This window comes from Polypterus senegalus, chromosome 6, assembly GCF_016835505.1.
Source record: "Polypterus senegalus isolate Bchr_013 chromosome 6, ASM1683550v1, whole genome shotgun sequence".
Taxonomy (NCBI): domain Eukaryota; kingdom Metazoa; phylum Chordata; class Cladistia; order Polypteriformes; family Polypteridae; genus Polypterus; species Polypterus senegalus.
In genome coordinates this window covers 95,996,634-96,020,421 of record NC_053159.1, presented here as the reverse complement: position 1 = coordinate 96,020,421, position 23,788 = coordinate 95,996,634, and the positions used below count along the sequence as shown (strand labels likewise).

General features: G+C 38.8%; 1 protein-coding gene across 1 annotated transcript in view; it reads left to right on the top strand.

Annotated features, from left to right (window-relative positions):
• Positions 1–16,017, top strand: part of cux1b (cut-like homeobox 1b) — a 497,544-nt gene extending 481,527 nt beyond the window's left edge. The window contains exons 21-23 of the mRNA XM_039756586.1: positions 6,968–7,048; positions 8,384–8,448; positions 14,642–16,017. Coding sequence (XP_039612520.1) covers positions 6,968–7,048; positions 8,384–8,448; positions 14,642–14,702 — 207 coding nt within the window. The 3' untranslated portion in view covers positions 14,703–16,017. The remainder of the gene's footprint in view (positions 1–6,967; positions 7,049–8,383; positions 8,449–14,641) is intronic.
• The last annotated feature ends 7,771 nt before the right edge of the window (positions 16,018–23,788 follow it).

Genomic DNA, 23,788 nt, shown 5'->3' with positions numbered 1-23,788 from the left:
GCCTAGATTTTTTACGTGCACTAAGATTGGTTATTAGAGTATCAATGTTGTGCACTTTTACGGAAGACTTTGTTAAGCCATTATCATGTCCTAGCAAAGCAGTAGCATTACGGAAGGGGTTTAAAGTAGAAATAGACAGTCAAGTTAGACGAATTACCTTAGCAATGTTTTCGGAGAGGACCCGGGCGCCGAATCTATTCGGATGCAGGCCATCCCACTTGAAGAAACGCAACGCGGCCTTTCCCAAAAGAGGTCCCCGATGTCTTGATTCTCGCAGAAGCCTTTAGCAGCCAGGTCCATCTGCCTGGGTGTATGTTATCCAGCAACTCTTGTAGAGACCCTGGGCCAGTGGAGTGATGCAGAGAGAAGGACCACCTGTATGAGTGGACAAAGGGACAAAACAACTGGAAATTGTGTTTGCAAATGGCAATTTATGAACAAGGATGAAGTTGGCTCCGTATTCACAGCTCATTATTTGGTTAGCTACTTATTCTCAATTCCTTATTCGGTCTTGCAATCTGTAAGCAGCTTTTTTTTTATTTCCCTCCTGTCCCACCTCGTCAGACAGTTTAGCACATTTATCGATTTAATTCTTTTGTGTTTGGTAGAATGGTGGTGTGCCTTAAGATTTTGTGTGTTTCAAAAAGTTTGCCATCACAGTTAAACGGTTGGAAAATGCTGCTGTACCTAACATCATTGCTCCTGGCACGCTAAAATAATGCCTCTATAGCTGCATGTCTCCTTTAAAATCTGACACTGTACATTATGGTTAGGTTGCATTCTTTGTATAAATTAGTGAAGATACTGCAAACTGGAATAATTGGGATAATCACTACACTTATAATTTCATAGAATTTTGCCATTATATCAGGGCAGTCAGCATTGTAAGCTGGCTGGCAAACTGGCAAGTTAGATACAGATATACTAAAGACTTATTTTGGTTTTAGTGCCTCTCATACCTAGATAACTTATTTAGCACTTGATAGTAGCACTATAGTATGATTCAGTATTGTGATATAGGATTGATTCATTTTTGTTACAGTAACATGAAAAAAAATAAGAGCATACTTTTTACCTTCGCAGCTTTTCTCATTTTGAGGCACCAGGACTGCCTTAAGCTCCCCTACCCACCCCATTTACTCCCACTCCCCTGCACCTATGCCTGTATGAATAAATCAAGAAAATGAGCACCAGTGCTGAGTATTGACATGTAAACCACATAATGCGAAATGTTAAACCTCTATAGAAAACATTTTATTTCAGAAAATTTTTAAAGGAAGAATATAAATATGATACTGGATGTGTATGTAATTCTTTAGGTACTTATTTATATTATTGTTTTGTACTGTTAAAAAAAAAAATACATGAAAAGTTTGCCCGGTGTCAAATTCCCAGGCCTAATATATATATATTTATATTTATATTTGAACACACATCTTGACAGAACGTCCAACGACTCTACAGAGGAAAATGGCAGAAATCCCTAAATCCAGGTGTTTGAAGCTTGTTGCATCATAACCAACAAATCTAAAGGCTGTAATCACTGCCAAAATTGTTAAATTGTTTCAACCTTGTACCGAGTAAAGGGTCTGAACACTTATGTCAATGTGATATTTTTTTATTTTTAATACATCCTTTTAGTTTAAATATTTTATTTTTAATACATTTGCAAACATTTAGAATCATTTTGTTCACTAAAATAAAAATGAAAAACATATTTAGAATGGCACGGTATTACAATGTTTTTAATAGGAGATCTCCATCTGAGTGTTTACTTTTCAGCAGTATTATTGTTATTTTTGCTTTACTTTCTATTGTATTCCTTTGATAATTTGTGAAGTATTATATAAATAAAATGTATTACTATTTTTATTAGTACACAGTACCTTTATATTCAGGTTTGATTGCTAGCCTGTGTCTGTATTGAACTTGCATGTTCTCCCCAGGTGTATGTGGACTAACTTTGTGTAACTTCAAGTATAGTTTATTAGATGAAAATTTGAAATGTGTCATTATCCACTCTCAGTTGCCAAAATCTCATTATTCCTACCTGTGTTGTTAAATCACATTCTCCCAGGTTAGCCTCACAGGGAGCTCCCTAGGTTTTGCATGTTGCTTATTAAGTGAAAGATCTGAAGTGTCGCAATAACATGTCCAGTGTTTGATGTAAATGGCATGATTGTAAAAATTCAGTCTATAGACTGATAAGCTATTATTATTAACACAGTTCAAGTAGTGACCGTGGCATTTTTCCTGAAGATAATCAACTGTGCAATATTTGCCCACTCGTCTTTACAGAACAGTTCAAGCTCAGTCATATTGAATGATGACCATTGTTGAACTTCAATCTTCAAGTCATTCCACAGATTTTCAGTAGGGTTTAAGTCTGGGCTCTAACTAGGCCATGCAAGGGCATTCAACTTTTTTCTTCTTCAGCCACTGTGTGGTCAGTTTTCTTGTGTGCACATGTATGGGATATATTTGGATGCCAGAATTGAGGAGAACATCAAATCTCTTCAATGCTTGGGTTCTGATTTCAACTTGGGACTTTGGAGCTGTGAAGCAGAAGCAGCACCATTGTACTGCCCACAAAAAAGTTATACAGTACATCTTGAAAGTACTGATTTGTTGTTGATAATGTGGGAGGCATATAAGAAAGGTCTCAACTTGTTTTGGATTGTGGAAAATACAGTTTTAAACATGTGAGCCTGGCAGTATTCCAATTAGACAGGGATCTGCGTTAAAAAAAAAAAGGATTGCTAACATTAAGGGGCCATGTACAGGAACTTCTGAGGAATGTGTGGGAGAAGAAAGATGGTGCTTCTCAGTTTGGCAGATTAATACTGAGCTAAGGAAGATTATGTTGTAAGCTTCTGTTTGAAAGCATGTCAAGTGTAAAGTAAATTCTCATCATTTGTCTGTACAAACAAAGAACTGAAAATGTGAAGTCAAACAGTGGGAGGAAATAAAGGCCAAACTCTGAACTGTATTCATCTCTGGGTGATGAACAAAACATCAGTGAAAATATTTGAAGTTCTGGTCTTTCTACTGTACTTTTCAGAGTGCCTGAACAAGTGTCGGCAGACTGAAGCTAAACATTTCAGCTTGGAATTAAAATTCATACATTCTGCCAACAGCACCTTTGCCTTAATCGTCTTTGGCAGCCCTGGTTAAGGCTACATCTGAAGTTAACGTTAAATTAAAATTTAAAATAATGAATTTAAAAAAATTATAGTGAAATTCAGGTAAATAGAGTGTTAGTTATTTTCTTCCATTAAGAAGTGCAGAGGTGTAGTCTTCCATGTAATGCATCTTCTCTACTTATACCTCATGAGCACCAAATGAAGGCCACAATGACTGTGTTCAGGTTACATTTTGATTGCTACATGCAACAATTGCGATGGAATTTAATCCACTTGCCCTGTAATTTCTAAAATAAAAAAGTGACTTTAACAAATAATATACATGATAGGCCCAAGCAGTAAAAAGTGCAAAAAAAAAACACACCATTTTGCACAGACAGAGTTGTGGGGGACAAAAGAGCAACAAAAACTGCACAAAGTAAAAATAGTGAAATTTAATTTTGTAGACCCTTAGAAAAAATAATGAAAAGGTTCATCAGCATGCAGGTTGTGCTTGGGACCTGAAGTGTTTCAGGTTTTGGATATTTTAGATTTTGGAGTATTTGCATATACATGAAATATCTTGGGGACATTTTTAAGAGAATATGTTCTGTCCCGACCTAGAGGTACCTAAATTAAGATATGTCAATTTATGTCCAGTTATACTATATGGCCAATGGTATGTGGACACCCCTCCAAATTAGTGAGTTCAGGTGTTTCAGCCACACCCATTGTTAAAAAGTGCATTAAGTCAAGCACATAGCCATGCAGATTCTATTGACAAACATTGGTATTAGAGTGGATCGTACTGAAGAACTTGGTGACTTTAAATATGTCATTGTCATAGATGGTTATGTTTGACTCCTGTCAGTCAGTGGAATTTCTGTTCTGCTAGATCTGCCCCAATCAACTATAAGTGCTATTATTGTGAAGTGGAAGCATCTAGGAGTGACAACAGTTCAGCCATGAATCACACTTGGCTGTTTGGCAGACTGATGGACGAATCTGGGTATGGCGGGTACTTGGCCAACAATACCTTCCAGACTACACAGTGGAGGAGAGATTATGTTTTGGGGTTGTTTTTCAGGGTTTGGGCTAAGCCCCTTAGTTCCAGTGATGAGTACTGTAAATGCTACTGAATACAAAGACATTTTAGACAATTGTGCTCTTCAAACTTTGTTGCAACATTTTGGGGAAAGCCCTTTTCTGTTTTAGTCCTTTTCCTATACACAATGCCAGGTCAATAAAGAGACGTGCCTTTGTGTATGGACAGATTTGTGATATTGACAAGTCTGGTGTGGTGGAGCTCAAGTGGCCTGCACAATGCCCTGGTTGCAACCCTTCTGCACACCCTTTCTGAACACCTTTGGGATGCATGGGAACACTGATTGAAAGCCAGGCCTTCTTGTTCAGCCTCAGTATCTGACCTTACGCTCAATGAACACAAATTCCCACACAAACCCAAAAATGTTGAGGGAAGCCTTCCTAGAAGAGTGGATTCTGTTGTAGCCGTAAAGGGGTGTCAGCTCTATATTAATGCTCATGTTTTTGGAAGTGTCACATTTAGACTTTTTCTGAGGGATTTTGCATAATGTGGTGCTAAACATTAAACAGTAGAGCGACCCTTTTATTTCCATTTTTTGTTTTTCCACTCCATTTAACTTTTGTTCTTATGTTATTTTTTGCCACGTATTCTTTATTTTGTTTGTTTCTTTTTTAGCAATAAAATCACTATTCATGAGAGATTCATTTATCATGGTATATATTATATATCAAATTGTGTGTTTTGTGTTACCTTAGGCTTTGGACCCTCCGACTGTAGTAAGCTTAAAAATTATGACTCCAACTTAAAGTTCAACTTTAGAATTTTTTATCTTTCAAATAGTAACTTTTATACAAAGCATTATTGTTCTGGTTGATTGATCATTATTAATTTAAAGTAAAGCATGGTGTACACCCTCATGTCATAGAGCATATGGTAAATGAGGGTCCTAGAGAATGAACTTTGTGTTAGAGGTGTGCACCAGGACTAAAATCCCACAGAATGCAATGTAAGAGTTGCTGGATCCAAGGCCTTTTCTCTCATGAGCATAAATTTGATGATCAGAATTTAGAAATAAGGGATGACACATCAGTAAAACTCCAGAAAAAAGGTAACTTTTTGTATAAGAAGAAAAATGCCTACATTATAAAAAGTCGTTTAATGATAATAAAAATCACAAAAATAGCAGCTTTATGATTGGATGTTCTTTCTTAGCACTAGGTATTCAAAGCATATTGAAAAAATGGAACAGACAGATGTGACAAGGGCAATCAAAACTAATCAGTCTTTCATTGTTAAAAAAAAAAAAAGACAGGGCAGTCAAACATTTGGAGAAGGCTTTAACTGCTTTATGATCAAAAACAGGAACTGAACTATCTGAGTTGTGTTTAATGTTCCTTGGCCAAATCAAACTGAGGTTCTGAGTATAGCAAGATTTGCTCCCTGCTAGCATTAAGCATTGTGTCGGACTTGTGTGTGAAAATATCTTCCATGTGGTTTTGTAGGTGCTAAATACTTATAGGGACTTGCTTAATATTTAGTTGAAGTATTCATTCGTTTCACAACGTTTTCATAATTTACATGTTTGATTTGTGCTTCACATCTTGAATCATATTTTATTCTCTGCAAAACTTAAACCAAATTACATTTGCAGTTTCCGTATCAGTGTGTGTATACATTAACATGATAGAGACGAAAACACTGTCAGATGTCAAGCTGAAGTACTGGAGTTGTGGAGCAATTTACTAACAGTATGCATTTGTTGCTGTACATTTTTTTCCTTTTTACATTTATCATTTACAGCTTTTGTCATCTCACCATAGATATATACCACGATGAGAACAGTGTAGATTATTATAGTCTTTAGTGCTGCTTTGTGCTTTTGAGTCATTTTTCCAGAGATCTGTAACCCAGATTCATGATCAAGTAGTAATTCTTAAAAACCTGAAGTAGACACCTGTCTTCAACACTGAACAAAAAGTAACTTTCAAGAATCCAATGTCCAACCGTCTGTACTGAAAAGTAGAGCAGGTCTCTTGGGAATCTTAAGCAGACACACTTCTTTAGCACAAAGAATGCATCTCTAAAGATTCCAGTGCTTTTCACCATTTTTATTGGGGCACTGCATATCATTTATAAATTGGAAGAGACCATCTACCTCTAACAGTGAATGCAGTGTAACTCTCAGGAATCAGAAACAGACTTGCTTTTTTTGTTGGTGATCAGGGTGCATGTTTCTCTCCTGAGTTATAATCGGTCAAAAACAGTTCACAGAGCAGGTTTTTTCATGAATCTTGCACCAAGCCAGATATGTCTGAACAGTGGGCCTTTTCATATGTGCAAAACAATGTCCTGCACATCCACTTTCTGCCAGACTGAATTCAAAATTATCTGATTATAGCTGAGTACAGCAGGCAGTGCTGATTTACTGCTATAATAGTGTCATTTTAAATCTAAGACTCAAAATGAGGACAGGACTCAACACTTTCCCATCTGAAATTGGTGTCATGTGGAATCAGTCGGTGCAAAGTTTTTCTGAAAGCAATTAAAAAAAAAAAAAAAAAATTCTTTCATTGTGCATTTCGGTTATCACTCTGGAATCACTAAAATTAGATAAGCAGTATGAATGAATTAGAAGAATAAAACAAGTAACCACTAGAATATGAAAGTATAATATATGTTTGTCTGTTTGATAATTAAGCACACAATGCCCCAGGGCTAATAAATGTATGTGTGTGTGTGTGTGTCTTATAACAATAATATTAAGTTGAAAGGTGGAAAATAAGAATGATATTTCTTTCAGGGAAAGGTGATTCTCTCAAACAAGATGGCCCGGACCATAGCTTTCTTTTATACCATCTTCCTCCACTGCTTGGTCTTTCTGGTAAGTGCACTACATCAGAATTACATCAATGTTTACTCCCTACAGTAAAACCTACACAGATTGGGATAGGGGGCAAAGGTACTGAGTCAGCTGCTACACAGACAATATTTAGTAATCTGGAAGAGGTCTTGTTAAGGGTAAAAACATATAGTGATGTAATGCTGTTATTTCTGTAACTTGCAATAGCTCTTCATATGTGTAGTCTACTAGACTGAAAAGTCACATAGGAGTGGGAGGGTGACCCCTTAGAATCTTGTGTCCTTCTACTTACATATTCTTACTGATGCTTATGTTGGCAATCATTTTCATGCCAGAGTTCAATGGGCACTCCCACCTGCTTCCAAGTTGTTAGCCTCAGGGTCCCCATCTAAGGAAAGTTCTATCTGTACCAGATTTTCCATTCTTTCTTGGCATTTATGTCCAGTAACACTTGTACTCAGACAGGTTCAATTTGCATTCGGATCTTTGTAGTCTCTGCTTAGAATTGAAAATGGTTTCCTGCCTTGTGCCCTGTGTTGGCTGGGATTGGCTCCAGCAGACCCCCGTGACCCTGTAGTTAGGATATAGCGGGTTGGATAATGGATGGATGGATATAAAGAGAACCTCTTCAGCTAACAAATTATGCCAGGACTCTACTCAGGCTTCTCTGGACTTGATATTTCACAGCTTTCCAGTTTTCTGCAGCCTAAAGTACACGTTCCTTGTAGGGCTGCTTGTAATGTTCTGCTCCCGTTTAACAAAGGATAAAGCGTCTGAAGTGGCCAAGCTTCACTTGCAGCTTATAATTTAAAAAAACAGATAGTTCAGTCACCTTTGTGTGACAACCCTACACACACTTAAACACTTTATTTTTAACCGCCAGGCTTGCATTTTTCTCTCGTTAGTTATTACACCAATGCATACATTAGAAGAAGCCTGCTTTTGCTGTTGGTTAAACTGTGGAACTTATTTTAGTCACACAATGCCTCAGATTATGCAACCCACAAGCAAACCTCTGCATGATGAAGAACTTTTTTCAAAAAATCAGTTTTTGACCCTCTGCTACTCCACAGAACATGGACACAGTAGTGAGCCATTATGCTGACATATTTATTGAACTCTCCATTCCTAACACTGTAGCATTTTACAATTTTAGAATGAGCTGCAGTGCCTAAGCATGATAGATAGGTAGCAGCACTAATATTACTATGTAATCTCAATGGCATTACTTATGTTCATACGGGAGTTGGCTTGGCTATTAGAAAATAATATGATACCTGCAATGAGACACATGCCTCCTCCATATTACTTTTATTTGCAGTGCATGACAGAAACTCACCTCTTGTTTTCTTCTAGGTGCTGTACAAAACGGCCTGGAGTGAGAGTATTGGAAGAGACTGTTCTGCATACTGCGCAAAAAAGTAAGGAATTATTTTTGAAATATATAGGAACTTAACACATAATATACCTCTTGCTTGAGAAAAGATATTCAAGTGGGCCTCTCCCTCATTTGACATTTAAAAATAGCAGGCATCACAACTCATTCTGGAGGAGCTAAGGGAGTTGGGGTCTCTAATATTTTATAATTGAAGGAACATGGCAATCAGAAGCAACTCCACTAAACTCTATGGGGATCTTGAACATTTTGTTGTCAAATTAAATTTGACTATTGCCAGTTACAGGCAAAAACAGCACAAGCATTTTGGTAGGCCAAGGAAAGTCAAAGGAGGGTCACATGTAAGCACTGGAGGTGCACAGTGAGATGAAATTGCATATGCACCTTTACTACACTACATATTGCATTCTTCAGAAAAGCAGTAACAAATCATTACAGGAGAGCGAATGCTTATAGCATCTTTCCCTTTCACTTTACTTACTGATAGGCAGCCGCCAGATGCTACTATTTGCCCACATTTCACTGCCACTGACTGAGTTTCATGCATAATTAGAAGATAAAGACAGTCCGAGTAACCCTTTTCCTTTTTATATTATATAACATACATATCATCAATGTTTTGTATTTGGAGTGGCTATCCTGCTTGCCCACTTAATTCGTTTTCTCCATCTCATTTGCTTAGGAGAGGGTCCCTCGTGACTTCTCTGTAATACACTCAGTTGTCTTCCTTCCTTAGGAGAAGAGAGAGAGAGAGAGCACAAGAGAGACAGGGAGGTCCCATATAACCCTGCTCCTGTCATATGGTGCTACACTAATAATAAGGTGGGCCAAGTGCTCATTGTTGGTCTGGTATTCCTCCATGCCAGGGATGCAGCTGTCTGCTTTCCAATATAGAGAGTTTTACTAGGCCACTTTTTTCTACCACTATTAATTGCACCATGTTGGAAGTGTTTTAGTTGAACAGTTGTGTCTTATGTGAATTTGATTCTCCAGTGTTAAACTTGAACATATCCTGACATGTAAGGAGGGATGTAATGAGTTGTCAGATTGCCCAGCTTGGCCTAGCATCACCAAATTATTGAATGTGTTCAATATTTTGGAGAGATTCCATATTAACATTGATATTCTGCTGTTTGTGTTGTGTAATTTCTATTCTAATTATATATGTACATTTTAAAATTTGAAGTGTTATAGTTTTTATTGCTGCCTTCTCCTAGCTACAGGAAGTCAATTGGCTAAAACCAACATTCTATGCATTCCTGTTATATTAGATTAAAACAGATAACAGCTAAATAATAGTAATAATAACATTTCTTTTTTGCTGCCTATTTTACCCTCTGCTGGTCTGTTTTGGTTTTACTTAAGGGCAGGCAAATGAAAAATGGCATTATATGCTATAATAGGACAGCATTGTGACACTTTTTAGCACAATTCTTTCCTAGCTCCAGAAATCTGAGGTCTGTGTGAAACTTGTATGTGCTATCCAAGTGTGAGTCACTTGGGCAGTTCCTCCATTCCTTCCTCAATCCCAAAAACTTACCTATTCATTTGAATGGCTGTTCTCAATTGTCACAGTGTTGGTGTGTTTGTGCACTGTCAAAGATTAGACAAGTGAGCCACAAAAAGAGTTGGGGTAGCCACCCATATATTGTTTCCTGGCTGCATAAGAGTTAAGTTTTGTGTGCAATTGAGTACAGATTTGAGTCCAGAACAGAACTGTCTTGATGAGGTAAAGATGGCGTTTTAAAAGGAGAGGGCAGGAAGTGATGTCATTAGGACTAGTACCAGAAGCAACATCATTGGGTTTGGAACCGGAAATGACGTTATCAGGGCCAGAAAAGAGAAAGCAGCATCCTCAAAGCCATGCAGAATTTCCCATAATCGGTTTGCAGTGGAAAGTGAGAAAGGATCAGTACACTCTGCAACCCCCTGATCTGGCATGGAATTACCCTCATTTAGGCCCTTTAACTGCCTCCCATGAGCACATGTGTGACAAGGGCCCCCCCTTCAGCCCAGACCCATTAGGTCAGGCATTCCTGACCAAGAGGTGGTGAACCCGAGAAAGAGCATTGGAATTGGCGTGGAGGGATCCGCGTAAATGAACCAGTGACAACTTTTATGGCTGTAGGTCAAGAAACCATCTGGTGTCTCACGGATTCAACTCCTTTTGTAGGGCTATCCACTATAATGGTGCTTGATCCATCACATGGGTGAATTCGCAGCCCATGAAGTAGTACCTCAGCTGTATAATCTCCCATTTAATTGCCAAGGCCTATTTTTCCACCTCTGCATACCTGGTTTCTCGTTCCAGCAACTTCCAACTCAGGAACATGACAGAGAGTTCAACACTGTCGACACTCTGGTGTAGCACGGCACCAAGATCTGTGTCCGAAGTCACCTTCTGGTGAATGAAAGGTAGAGAAAATTTAGGGGATTTCAAGACCGGTGCTGACTTAAGAACCTGTTTTAAGTCACCAAATGCAGCTTCTGTCTTATTAGTCTGTACCACATAGTTTGGGGCCCTCTTCTTTGTCAAATCAGTCAAGGGCGCTGCTCTCTCCAAAAATCAGGGTACAAACCGGCAGTAGTATCCCACTAAGCCGAGAAAGGCTTGGACTTTCTGCTTGATTCTCGGACTGGACCATTTCATTATGGCAACTACTTTAGAGCACTGTGGCTTCGTGGTACCCCGACCCATCAGTTAGCCTAAATATTTGGCTTCATTTAATCCAAAGAAGCATTTCTTGGGGTTAATCCAAAGTCCGGCTTTACCAAGTATCCTCAATACTGTTTGGACCTGCTGTAGGTATTCCTCCCATGTGCTGGAATAGATTACCACATTATCCAGGTAGGCAGCACTATATGAGTTATGGGGCTAAAGCAGTTTGTCCACCAGGCGCCGGAAAGTCGCAGGAGCCCCCTTGTAACCCAAATGGGAGGACACGATACTGCCAGTGACCATTAGGGGTGCTAAACGCTGCCTTAGCTTTTACGGTATCTGTTAAAGGAACATACCAGTACCCATTAGTCATGTCAAGAGTGGTCAAATTCTTGGGCTGTCCTAGCCTCTTGAGGAGGTCGTCCACTAGTGGCATTGGACAGGCATCAAACCGGGAGACTTGATTATGCCAATGGAAGTCATTGCAAAACCTCCAACTCCCATCAGGCTTACTGACCAAGATGATGGGACTGGACCAGGGACTTTGACTCTCCTCTATTACTCCTAGTTCCAGCATGCACTTCATGTCAAGCTCGAATTCAGCTCATTTTGTCTCAGGAAGATGATATGAGTGTTCTTGAACTATAACCCCAGGCTCTGTCACAATATCATACGCGATCAGAGAGGTCCTTCCATGTGTTTCAGTCACTACCTCTGTGACAGATAGGATAATTATTTCCAGCTCCCATCGCTGGAAATTTAGATTATGTTTGTGAGCAAAGAGTAAGCAGGGCTGACCGGAGTAGGGGCCAGGATCCTTGTCCTTCCACGGCTTCAGCAGATTTACATGGTAGACCCTCTTGCTTGGTCGATGATTGGGTTGTTTCACCAAATAATCGGCAAATCCTTTCCTCTCCTTAACTTCATAAGGACCCTGCCAATTGGCTAGCAATTTAGAATGGCAGGTAGGAACAAGAACCCTAGTTGGAATCCCCTAAGAGATGTGCTGGGCCTGTGCTGCTTGCACCTCTTCCATGTGACTTTTGAGTAAGGGCTGAATCTTTCCAAATCTATCCCAAAATTGTGTGATATATTTGTAGAGGGGAGGGCCTCTTCCTCCCACCCTTTCTTTAGAATGTCCAATACGCCCCAGGGTTGTCGTTTGTATAATAATTCAAAAGGGGAGAAGCCCGTAGAGACTTGTGGGACTTCCCAATATGCAAAAAGAACAAGGGGGAGGAGCTGATCCCAGTTTCTTCCATTATCGCTGACCTCCTTGTGTAGCATTTGCTTAAGAGTTTGATTAAATTTCTCCACTAGACCATCGGTTTGAGGATGATACATAGTGGTCTTTGGATGCTTTATTTTCAGTAATCTGGCCATTTTCTTGAACGTCCGCGAGGTGAAAGGCATACCTTGGTCCATTAGGACTTCTTTAGGGATGCCGATTCCTGCTAAGACCCCTACCAATTCCCATGCAATAGCTTTAGAAGAGGTTGAGCACAACTGAACAGCTTTGGGATACCGGGTAGCATAATCTACTAGGATTAAAATATATTTGTGTCCTCTAGCTGAGGGTTCCAGGGGTCCTATTAAGTCGACCCCAATCCTTTCAAACAGAACATCAATTAGGGGAAGGCGAACAAGAGCAGCACAGTCCCTCCTAGGAATTTGTTGCAATTGACACTCCAGGTAGGATGTGCAAAAGCGGTGAACATCCTCATTAATTCCCGGCCAATAAAATTGAAGCTTAATCCACTCCTAAATTTTCTCCGTGCCCAGATGGCCTCCTAGGAGGTGGGCGTGTACCAACTCATAAACCTGCCGGCGGAAGTGATGTCATTAGGACCTGCACCAGAAGTGACATCATCAGGCCCAGAAATGGCAGTGACGTGATCAGGGCCGGAAACAGAAGTGGCATCTTCAGAACCAGGTGGAATTTCCTATGATAGGTCTGCGGTGAAAAGACAGAAAGGGTCAGTACACTCTGCCACCCCCTGGGCTGGCATGAAATTACCCTCATTCAGGCCCTTTAACTGCCTCCCATGCACACGTGTGTAGCAGCCACGCATGTGTGCCCCGTAGTGGACCGGTCCTAACTTCACCCAGTGCTTCCAGACCTCTATCATGATTATTGAAATAAATGTTTTAAAATTATTTTTGTTATCATTGTTTATTTGACAGATGCCTATTTTCAAAGTGACTTACAAAAATGACAGAAATAAAATACACAAGAGTTCATTATATTACTACCTGTATATAATAAAACATCCCCAGTACTTTCCGATTATTAAAAACTAACAGCAGCACTTAGCATGGCAAAAGGTAAGTCATTTTAAGGCAGAACTATTTATCTTTCATAAATGGTGTTTCTTAACCCTTTGTCCTTAAAACTCACCATAGTAAAAGTACTCCCCACCCTTTTCCCCAAAGGGAAAAACTGTGGGTTCCAAAGTAGCCTAGTGTCTGTTCCCGAAAAATTGTGATGCGTGTGAAATTTTCTTGAGGGTGTGGATTTAAAAAAAAAAAAAAAACTACACATACTCAAATCAATATATAAGATGTATAGTTATTCTAATATATACAGTAGCTTAAATGATTTTTATAAAGTGTACAGTAGAAAACATCTAAATACTGCAAATAATGTAAATGTTTTTTTAATGCCAGATTAGACCAGTACATTTAATCAAGATGGACCACATAAGAGGGAACGATTGGTGCACTTAAACTCCCTCATAGCAGGTCAGTTCACATTAACCTGCCAACTGGACCTGCACAGCTTTGCGATATGGGAGAAAATCCCATGCAGTCACGAGAAGAGCGCATGAACTCCCTACAGACCATGACTAGGTTGACATTTAAAGCAATATTCCTAGATCTGTGAAGCAGAGGCACTATTCACTTGACCACTGTATTAGCATCTGCAGCTATATATCTTGATTTCTTATTGACATATATTTAAAAAGACCTTTACTTCAGCATAAATCAGTAAGTAAATTCTGGCTAAATGACACAAACACAGGTATCTCACATGTTAGCTCCTACAGTTGTAAGCATCTTTAAGATCTCTAGAGGGTGCCATACAGTCATAGGACATTTTAAGGACTGGCAGAGACTGAATTTGTTTTATTTATAATTCTTTTGCATTTATATAGTGCTTTCCTCACTACTCAAAGCATTCATCAATTGTCAAGGGCCTTGCTCTGAATTCTGAGACCAGGTGCTCAGTGTCATATATGGCATAGTAAATGAGCAAACGCTCCAAAAGAGGGTCTACAGTACCTTTACGTCACTTCATTGAGGAGGTGCTGCTCATTTGATGGATTTTTCATTGTGTTATCAATCAGGCTTTGTTTTATATTGTGCTAAAAATGTGTTTGCAGATCCAAACCTACAAGTGTGATCTTTCTGTTGACACCATAAAATGAAAATGCAGGGCCACGGGGGTGAATATACCTTACCATAAGATACTGTTTTATGGTTGAAAAAGAATAGATTGCCTGGTGTCTGTTGTACAGATATTTCCTTGTGTAATTTTTTTTGTTTGTTTCTTTAACAGGTACTCAGACCACCTGCATCGTTTCCATGAGAATGGAGAGAATGCAGGGATATGGCAGTGAAATGTCAAATGAAGTGGTGGGGAAATGTGAGACTGTGATCAGGGGCCTTTTATTCTGCCCTTCTTGTCATGTTAGCCCTAGGCCTTTGGAGGAAGACATGGCCTTTGTGTAGGTCACTTGGCCTTCTGACCCATTTAGACGTCTGTCTACACTTTCCCAATGCCATTTCATCTCATTTCAAGATGCTTTGGTAATCTCATTAACTAAAGGAAGTTTGAATGGATGTTTCATATACCTGTCATTGTGGCCTGTTCAGAAATAGTGGATTAATCATAATCTGGGTATTGATTTCGGGGTAAATATGAAAAAATGTGGGGACTTCTTTAGAAACTTGAGTTGATTTTTTTTCTACATGTGTTATTTTTGGGACTAAATGAGAAATGTGTATTGTTTTGGAAGTGTAGACCTTGTATCTTATATACCTGATATATATATTTATATCAGTCATCGCTCTTTATATACTTATATTTGTGTGTGGGGTTTTTTGTTTCGGCATGTATGCATGCAAATACACATGGGGTATATTTACTGTTTAAATATATGGTGTACTTTATTAACATTTCACACTGCTCGTGCATAGTAGGTACTGTGTTGGCACACATCCCCATACATTTAGCTTGTATTGTTAGGGCTATGAATGCTAATTAAAAAACAATGCTCATCATCCTAAATCCACAGAGTTGTAACCACAAGGCCTGTATTTAGATGCAGAAGCACATTTGTTTTTAATAGCAAACAGCATCACCAACGGCCATTACTTATATCAAAAGATAACTGGTTGCCCTTTTGCATTGATGTTTTCATTTTCAATTTTTTTTTCTGTTCTTCAGCTTACACTTGCATAGTTTTATCATATTGTTAAAAAATGAATTAACAGATCCAGTCTGTTGTCTGCCCTCTATGAGCTCATTTCTCATAAATGTTTAACATTCCTCCACATTGTCTGGCTAATCAGCCTGTTTTATTTATTTCATTTGCTGTTTAACTTGCCCGTTTAACCAGTAAATGCATTTGCTTTCTGTACCTCTCTTTAATTAAATCCCAGGAGACCCTTGCTTTGGCTTTTGCACTTTCTTCCCACATTCCCCTGTAGCATACTTATTTTGTTCCCACTCTGATTATTAGGGTGTGTGTAGAAGGGATATAAAATAAATATGAAGGAGTTGGTTGGCTTTTTTAAGGCACTTTGAAAGATTAATGTTGTTTTTAATAGCTTTCCTTCTACCGTTGTCTTTGCCTTTTTATGAGTTGGGATTAGGTTTTTGGGCTTTATGGATTTAGACAAGTTATGCTAATAAAAATGTGAAGCAATGCATCTGCTGGTTTTGAATCATTTCATTTATGATAACATTTCTGTTGATAATATTTGTGTGCAGGTTGATGTAATCTACAGTATATCCATAGCACAGTGCACAAAGCTCAGAGCAGACTATACTTTCTGAGAAGGTTGGCATCCTTCAACATCTGCAGTAAGATGCTGCAGATGTTCTACCAGACAGTTGTGGCGAGTGCCCTCTTCTACGCGGTGGTTTGCTGGGGTGGCAGCATAAAGATGAAAGACGCCTCACGCCTGGACAAACTTGTTAAGAAGGCAGGCTCCATTGTAGGATTAAAGTTGGACAGTTTAACATCTGTGGCAGAGCGACGGGCACTAAGCAAACTCCTGTCAATCATGAAGAATCCACTGCATCCACTGAACAGGATCATCTCCAGGCAGAGGAGTAGCTTCAGTGACAGACTTGTCACTGTCCTGTTCCACTGACAGACTGAGGAGATCGTTCCTCCCCCACACTATGCGACTCTTCAATTCCACCCGGGGGAGTAAATGCGTACATTAATTTTATTTTAATTCTTTTCATTTTTATTACTATTTAATTTAATATTGTTTCTTTGTATCAGTATACTGCTGCTGGATTATGTGAATTTCCCCTTGGGATTAATAAAGTATCTATCTATCTATCTATCTATCTATCTATCTATCTATCTATCTATCTATCTATCTATCTATCTATCTATCTATCTATCTATCTATCTATCTATCTATCTATCTATCTATCTATCTATCTATCTATCTATCTATCTATCTATCTATCTATCTATCTATCTATCTATCTATCTATCTATCATAGCATGGTGTCCTATTCAGGAGAGCCTCTTTCATCCAATAGCTGCTTAGGTTCCTACACCTGGCAGACCCTGAATTAAACAACCTCATTCAGTAATGAATGGATAGCACTGCCATCTTCAGAACACTGTCCTGTGGGCCTCATTTGTCCTCATGTCCTGACACCAAACACTTGCTTGTATTGCTTATCCCACCCTGATTTAGTTATAACCACCTCCCTCGTGTGAGTAAACATGCAGAAAGCAGATAAAAAACAGCAGACTTTCACATTTCTTGGATTTTTTTCCATCATGTTTATTTTAGTAGGCAGCGAGTTAGCAGTCAGAGATTGAAACTGAGCTGGGATCTCAATCCTGATTTAAAGTTGGGGAACAACTGAATGAAGTGCGTGTATTTATTTTTCTTCATATATAAACACTACTGGTCAAAAGTTTTAGAACACCCCCATTTTTCCTTTTTTAAATTAAAGCCATTTAAGTCCAGTGTGTAACCTGAAATGGTATTTGGCTGTGCAGTAAACTGACAGAGGTTAGAAAAAAATTTAGGATACTGGATTATACAAAAAAGCCTTTTTCAGGGAACAAGTAGTGGGTTAACAACTTGCAGCTTTTCTGCAACAATGGAAGTTAATTAAACCTTGTCAAAAATGCTTCAGATGGTGTAGCAATGTGGTTTGTTTCACCACTGCTTTTACATATTGATGGAGGGTTTGTAAGTAATAAATAGAAATTGGGACACCTGTAGGAATTGTTTGCATCAACTTTAAAGGCTGGTCAAAGTTTGAACAACCCTACTTCACAGAAGACTTTTTGTTTTTGCTGTTACAATAATAACAAAGACATCAAATCTATGAAATAATACATATGAAACAGACTGCATAGTGGTAAAGAAATTTAAATCAAATCTAATCTTACATTTTAAGTTCTTTAAAGTAGCCTACCTTCAGTTTGATGACAGGTTTCTTCTTCTTTGTATCCTCCACTGCCAGTAGTGGCTCCTTTGCAGCAATTCTTTAAGGAAAGTATAATTCATGCAGGATCATGAACAGCTGATGTTGACATGTGTCTGCTGGTTAAAGAACTTGAAGTATTTATATGGGCTCCTGGCCTGACGTTCCTTTGGTGGACCTTATTAGAGCTGGGTTCATCATAGCACTAAATTATCCCCAAGGGGGAAATTAAAGCTTTACACAACATAGAAGAAGAATATATAAACATAAATGATAAACAAACAACGGCACACACAAGAACTTCTGTTTTGGATAATGGAAGCTGGTGCTGTCAATAACAAGCCTGTAGGTGGCAGTAAGATGGTAACTCCTGCCTAGGGTTACGTTTAAAGACATTAACATTTGAATAGAGTGGGCCCTGCTTGCTGTGTCCAGAAAAGGAATATGCTGTTAAATCTAAAGTTGCCTGTCACCGTTCTGAATGGCTCATCTTTAGTGTGCTCACAACAGAGTGAATCATTTCTGATTTCTGGATTTCTTGAAATTGTCAAGATTGATTGACTTTAATTACTTGAAGTTTAGATTAATTTTTGTTTCTCTTATTGACTAGATAGGGCTAGTTATTCTTGGACTACCTTGTCCCAAAATACATAACTGACTTAAATGCATTAACAAGAAAAAAAATCTGTAAGTCAACTATTAACTTAATTCAAACTTCAAAAAAATACTAGTGTGTTTGAGTGAAAGTAATTATTAACTTTATTATTTGTTCAAGTCCATATTATGGTAGTGTAATTCTGTTTCAGGCTCTAATGCCAATACAGAAGTGTGATTCATAGCAAGGTTAAATCATCTTTGAGTGATTTTAGTTATCTAATAAGATTACCAAATTCTGATCACAAGCGCCTGGTGCCATCTCCTGTACCGAGCAGTTCAGTAGTAATCTCTGTGTACCCCCTGGTGCTGAGCAGTCCTCGCTGTTTTTGATGCTTTCTGCAGTCCTTGAGGGAAGCGGTACGGCTAGGGTGGAGAAGAAAACCTCAAAAACCCTGGCCTTGGTCCACAGGGGGTCAGGCTGAAATTGATGTCTGATTGTTTCGCTTAAAATGGTAACTTAAAAGTCTGGGTGACTCGGAAATGTGGACTTCAAAACTGGTTTGATTTCCAAGCCCAAAGAAGCTACAGCTGTGTGTCATATGAACAGAAAGGAGTAGCTGTAATCATTACTGAACACTTGCAATGCCAGTAACGTCTTGATGCCTGTGGGTCCGGCACACTGGTATGGCTGAAGGCAACCCAGCAAGCAGTTAATTTTTACTTCACACAAATCACAACATGTTAACTGTGCAGGGTGGGCTGCAGTCAGGTGACCCAATGGGCTGGATTTAGCTACTGTACTCAGTAATCTCATGTTAATATTGAGGGCAGAACAGGGTACAGCATATAGTTTTCAATCTCTTGTGTTTCAACATGCAGATTTTGCATCGTAGAGTTCAAGGAGGTTGCTAATTATAGCCATGGTCTTGCAATGTCTTAAAACAGAGTGTCATAAATCATGTTCTTTTTTTGTTTGTTTTTAATAATTTATGACCATTTTTTGTCACTATTTTGTTTCTCATGTATTTGTTTGTTTTTATATGATAATAAGGTTACCTTGCTGCCATCAAAATTAACATGTTTGCACATGGTGGTGGTATATTGTGTTTAGCAGCAATGTTAGTTACTAAACCTCTTGATCGTAGACTTTGTGACATGTCCTGTATATAAAATAGCATTATAGAATCCTGGACCGAAGAACTTGGACAAATCAAATTAAGTCTTTGTGCCTGTTTTTAAGTGGAGCCATTTTGTTCTCTTCTTTAGACTGTCATTTTAGACCACTGATTTAGTCCAAATGTGATTTGTTGTCAATATCTTTCCCTATAAAAAGTATAAAATACTTCCCTGACTTTTGACTACGAGTTTGCCAGGACCCTGTCACCCGACATCTACTGGTCCTTCTCTTTGCCTTTCACCAGAGGTTCTCATAGAGCTCACAACACCAAACACTAAAGGGCCCGACTATGCAGGAGCCAGTTAACTGACAGTGATTTCTAAACTGTGCTTTAGAAAATTATTCAGCAAATTACTATTGCTGATTGGGTGACTCACCTGTCAGTCATCTTCTACTGACGTGCTTACTAGAAAGAAGCCAACGTGAAATAAAAGCCCCTTATGATTTCATTCCACCCAGATCTGTAATCAAAGACCGGTTTCCAAGTTGAAAACAGCACAATTGTGGAGAATTAGGCATATCATAGTACAATGTACAGGAATAGCTATTTTTCACTGTTAGGTTTTATCATCTATTTTAAAATCAGTCACGTCATCAAACAATTAATGTTACTGCCCACTTGAATGCATAGATTAACATTACTAACATGTTCCTTGAAAGCAACATACAAAACTGTAAGACTGTAGCCAAAAGAAGAGCAACAACTTTAAATGAGTGGAAGCTTTGTGTATTGTGAACATTTTGCTTTATAGCCTTGTAGCAAACCACACTAACATTGTCTTAACATGATTTAAACTTGCATAGTGATCGATACTTGGTCCTTTAGCTATGGAGAACTCCAGAGTGTCAGGAAGTGTTTGCCAGTTATGTCCCATCATTCCGTTTAATGTTTAACAACATAAATGAGTGGATAGTTAAATTTCCACTTATTAGACGACTAACAGTTTTGGTCATGATTGATTCAATATAGAAATGTTTCCTCAAGTTGAAAGACCTTTGAAGAGAGGTACCATCAAGTAGTAGAAATGTCTAAAGAAGGAGAAGAATTAAAATATACACTAACATGGAAAACTAAAAATCTGATCCAAATGAGAGAACAAGGAAACACTGACACACCTTGTGTAATGTGAAGTCAGGAGCTCTGTGAGAAAACGTGTAATAAAAACTGCTAGAAAAAAAAATTGATGTTTCTCGCTGGAAAACAAGACAAATTTTGATAATTGGACTTTTTTGGGCAATTTCCCAGAAACTGTAATCTTGGCACACTGAAGTTTACCAAGATCTTTTACTGTATCTTTGTGATGAAAAAGAAGAAATGGCAAAATGTGAATAGCATTGCCAGAAAACATACTGAAGAGTCTGAGATGTAGGATACTTGGGATGCATCTTAATAGAATAATTTCTGTGTCATTCCTCCCTCCTGCCGAGCTGGTAGTACTAGCATTCATATCCGTCATTTGTTTATCTTAATTTTTTTTTTTATTCCACTGATCCACTAGGCAACTCTCATGCAGATTTATATCACCAATTATACAAAGATGACACAGAAATAAGAAGGCTTGGATCCTCAAATTGCCTTGTTACTGCTGTACAAAATTGGGACCCCAGCCAGAGGTGAAGAGATCAAAGCCCTGAAAATATTTTAAGACTTGTACACAAGTGAAAAATAAAGGTCATTAATACAAAGTATGTGAAACGTGGCCAGGCAAACTAGAAATGAAGCTAAGTACACTGGAAAATACATCATGTAAGGGAAGGTGCTAGACTGAGCCTGCCTTGAAGGCCTGAAGCAGCAGGTACTACCGCTTAGGAATAAAGTGGATGTCAGCAGTGGCCTTTCTCCGTTTGAAGTTTACCTAAGTGAGCACGCCACCTATGGTAGATCCTCCACACCTTAGCAACACCATAAGCCTTGATCACTCAAATCTTTATATTTAGAGTATTTCAATGCATCAAAGACACCCTCCCCAAACCCACTAAGTGTACACTGTCTTGATCCAGTGCCGCACGTATAGCTGCCATGTTTCTAATTGGATAAACATTTAGACTGAATTGAATAATTCTGTATTGGGCCTCCTGGAAGGAGCAGACAAATCTGTTGTCAAGTCTCATTTGTCACTGTCCACCTTCACACTGGGCCAAACAGAGCTACCATTTATCTGACGTGCTGGCCTTGCAAATGCTTCTGGGAACTTCTATGCCCTCAGCTTTGACATGTGACCTGTGATCGCTCCCAAGACGCTAAAGGAATTTTGGACGCACATCTGCTGAATAATTCAGAGCCTCTTAAAAGACTGTCTTCCAGCACTTCTCTGCAGCAGTTAATTAGTGAAGAGCTGGCATGTCTGCTGGCGTTGCTCCAGATCGTTCCTGGGCTGCTGATCAACAGGAATGGGTGGGCTTTTTGTCTGGGCATATTCTTAACATGTCTTAGCATCTGGGTAAATTTTTTAAAGAAGGAAATAATTTAATAGTTGTCTTTCCCGGTCCTAATTTGAAGTTAACATCAGCTCACCTTAACAATCAGTTATTTAAGTTTTATTGCCTCTTTAATTGTGTTAAACAAAGGTTAAACAGAACACAATACAAAAAATGTGAAACAATTTGTTTTATCAACATAAATGGACAGATAATACTTTTGAAGATCAGCAGAATAATGTGTCAATAGGACAAAAATTAAAGGTCAATGCGAAATGCCATACAAGCAGCTTTAAAGAGCAATCCCGCACCTCAGTAGGACCTGAGCCACAACACAGAAGCTCCAGTGTAAAAAAAATATATGTTTGGGGATACTCTGAGATGATGGAATTCAGATGAGTCTTGAAAATGAGGATTTAACACTATGAAGTCCTTGCCACCCTCAATCAGCAAGTGTATGTTCCAAGTACTCTACCGGGTTTATTATGTATAAGAATGAAAGAATACCAGAACATTGGCAGCACTTGCTCATCTTCTGTCTAGTGCAGATGTTCTGATTTCCATCTTCTTTCCAATCCCTTTAAATTGTTTCATAATAATTTTTTTGCTGTCACTTCTCTTCTTAATCTAATCCTCCTATGAAATATCCTGCCTGAGCAAGCAGTCCAACAATGACCTTCTGTAGTGGCAGCCATCCACACTGAGGCTTAAGAAGCATCAGCTAAGACCCAATGACTACCTTACATAATCCACGGTACACATTACTGTCAACAAGAGCTAATCCAACATCAAGAGGTCATAAAATAAACAAGGGTCCCCTACTGCCTCACTCTATGCCAATTTAGAGTCAGTAAAACTAATGGCCATACCAGGAAGTTGTTGCCTTTGTCTTCTACTCCAGGTGTGCTTATCTCTTGCTGAAAGTGGTCATTTATATCCACCTCAGGGGTTATTTCTAGAATTAAAAGTGAACCTAAAACTAATGTGGCCACCAACTGAAGGTTTTTTTGTTTACCCCTAAGGATAATGGAGTTCTGACCAAATCCTATTGTGCATCACAGTAAACATACTACGCAATCTAGCACCTTTCAGCAGCTTGCCATTTATATGCTATATACTTTCCCGGCCTAACAGGCACCACAATAATTCAATAAGTCTTACATCAAGAATTGTCTTTCTAGGCCACTTATTAATGGCCCAGATGTTTTTACCTTGTATTTAGATGCTCACTGTGTTGACAGCATAGTGCATCCCAATAGACACTTTATACCTGTAATCTCCAATTCATATTGAGGAGTCATTAAAGAAGCAGATAATGAGGACTATGTGCAAGTAATCAAGACTCCAAGTTAACACCCCGTGTCCAGATCCCATCCCAAACCAAAACACCTAGCCAGACCTGATAATGGATAGATTAATCATGTGCTTTAACCCACAAATCAGCACAAGTACATCCACACCATTTGTAACTGAAGGCCTTACCCAAACCCCTTTTCCATGTTGACTCATTATTGCTCATTTTTACAGATTTGTATTTAACGCCTGAACTGCAAAACACAATCTGCAGCTCAGCAGTCCCCAGAAAATGAACTCCCACAAGAAAAGCCTAGGACAGATCTGACTTCCAGAATAACCTCCGAATTTCACACCCAAAGGATCATTCTTTTGGGCCAGTGCCAAGTGTTTTGATTCAGTACCAGTGCATGGCAGTTTTATTGTGCCAGAGCCTTGAACCAGCCCAAGGTGAGAAAAAGCACTAGGAACAGAATATTACAGTTATAGGATCAGAATAGAGCTGCAACAAGCACAAAAAGAACATG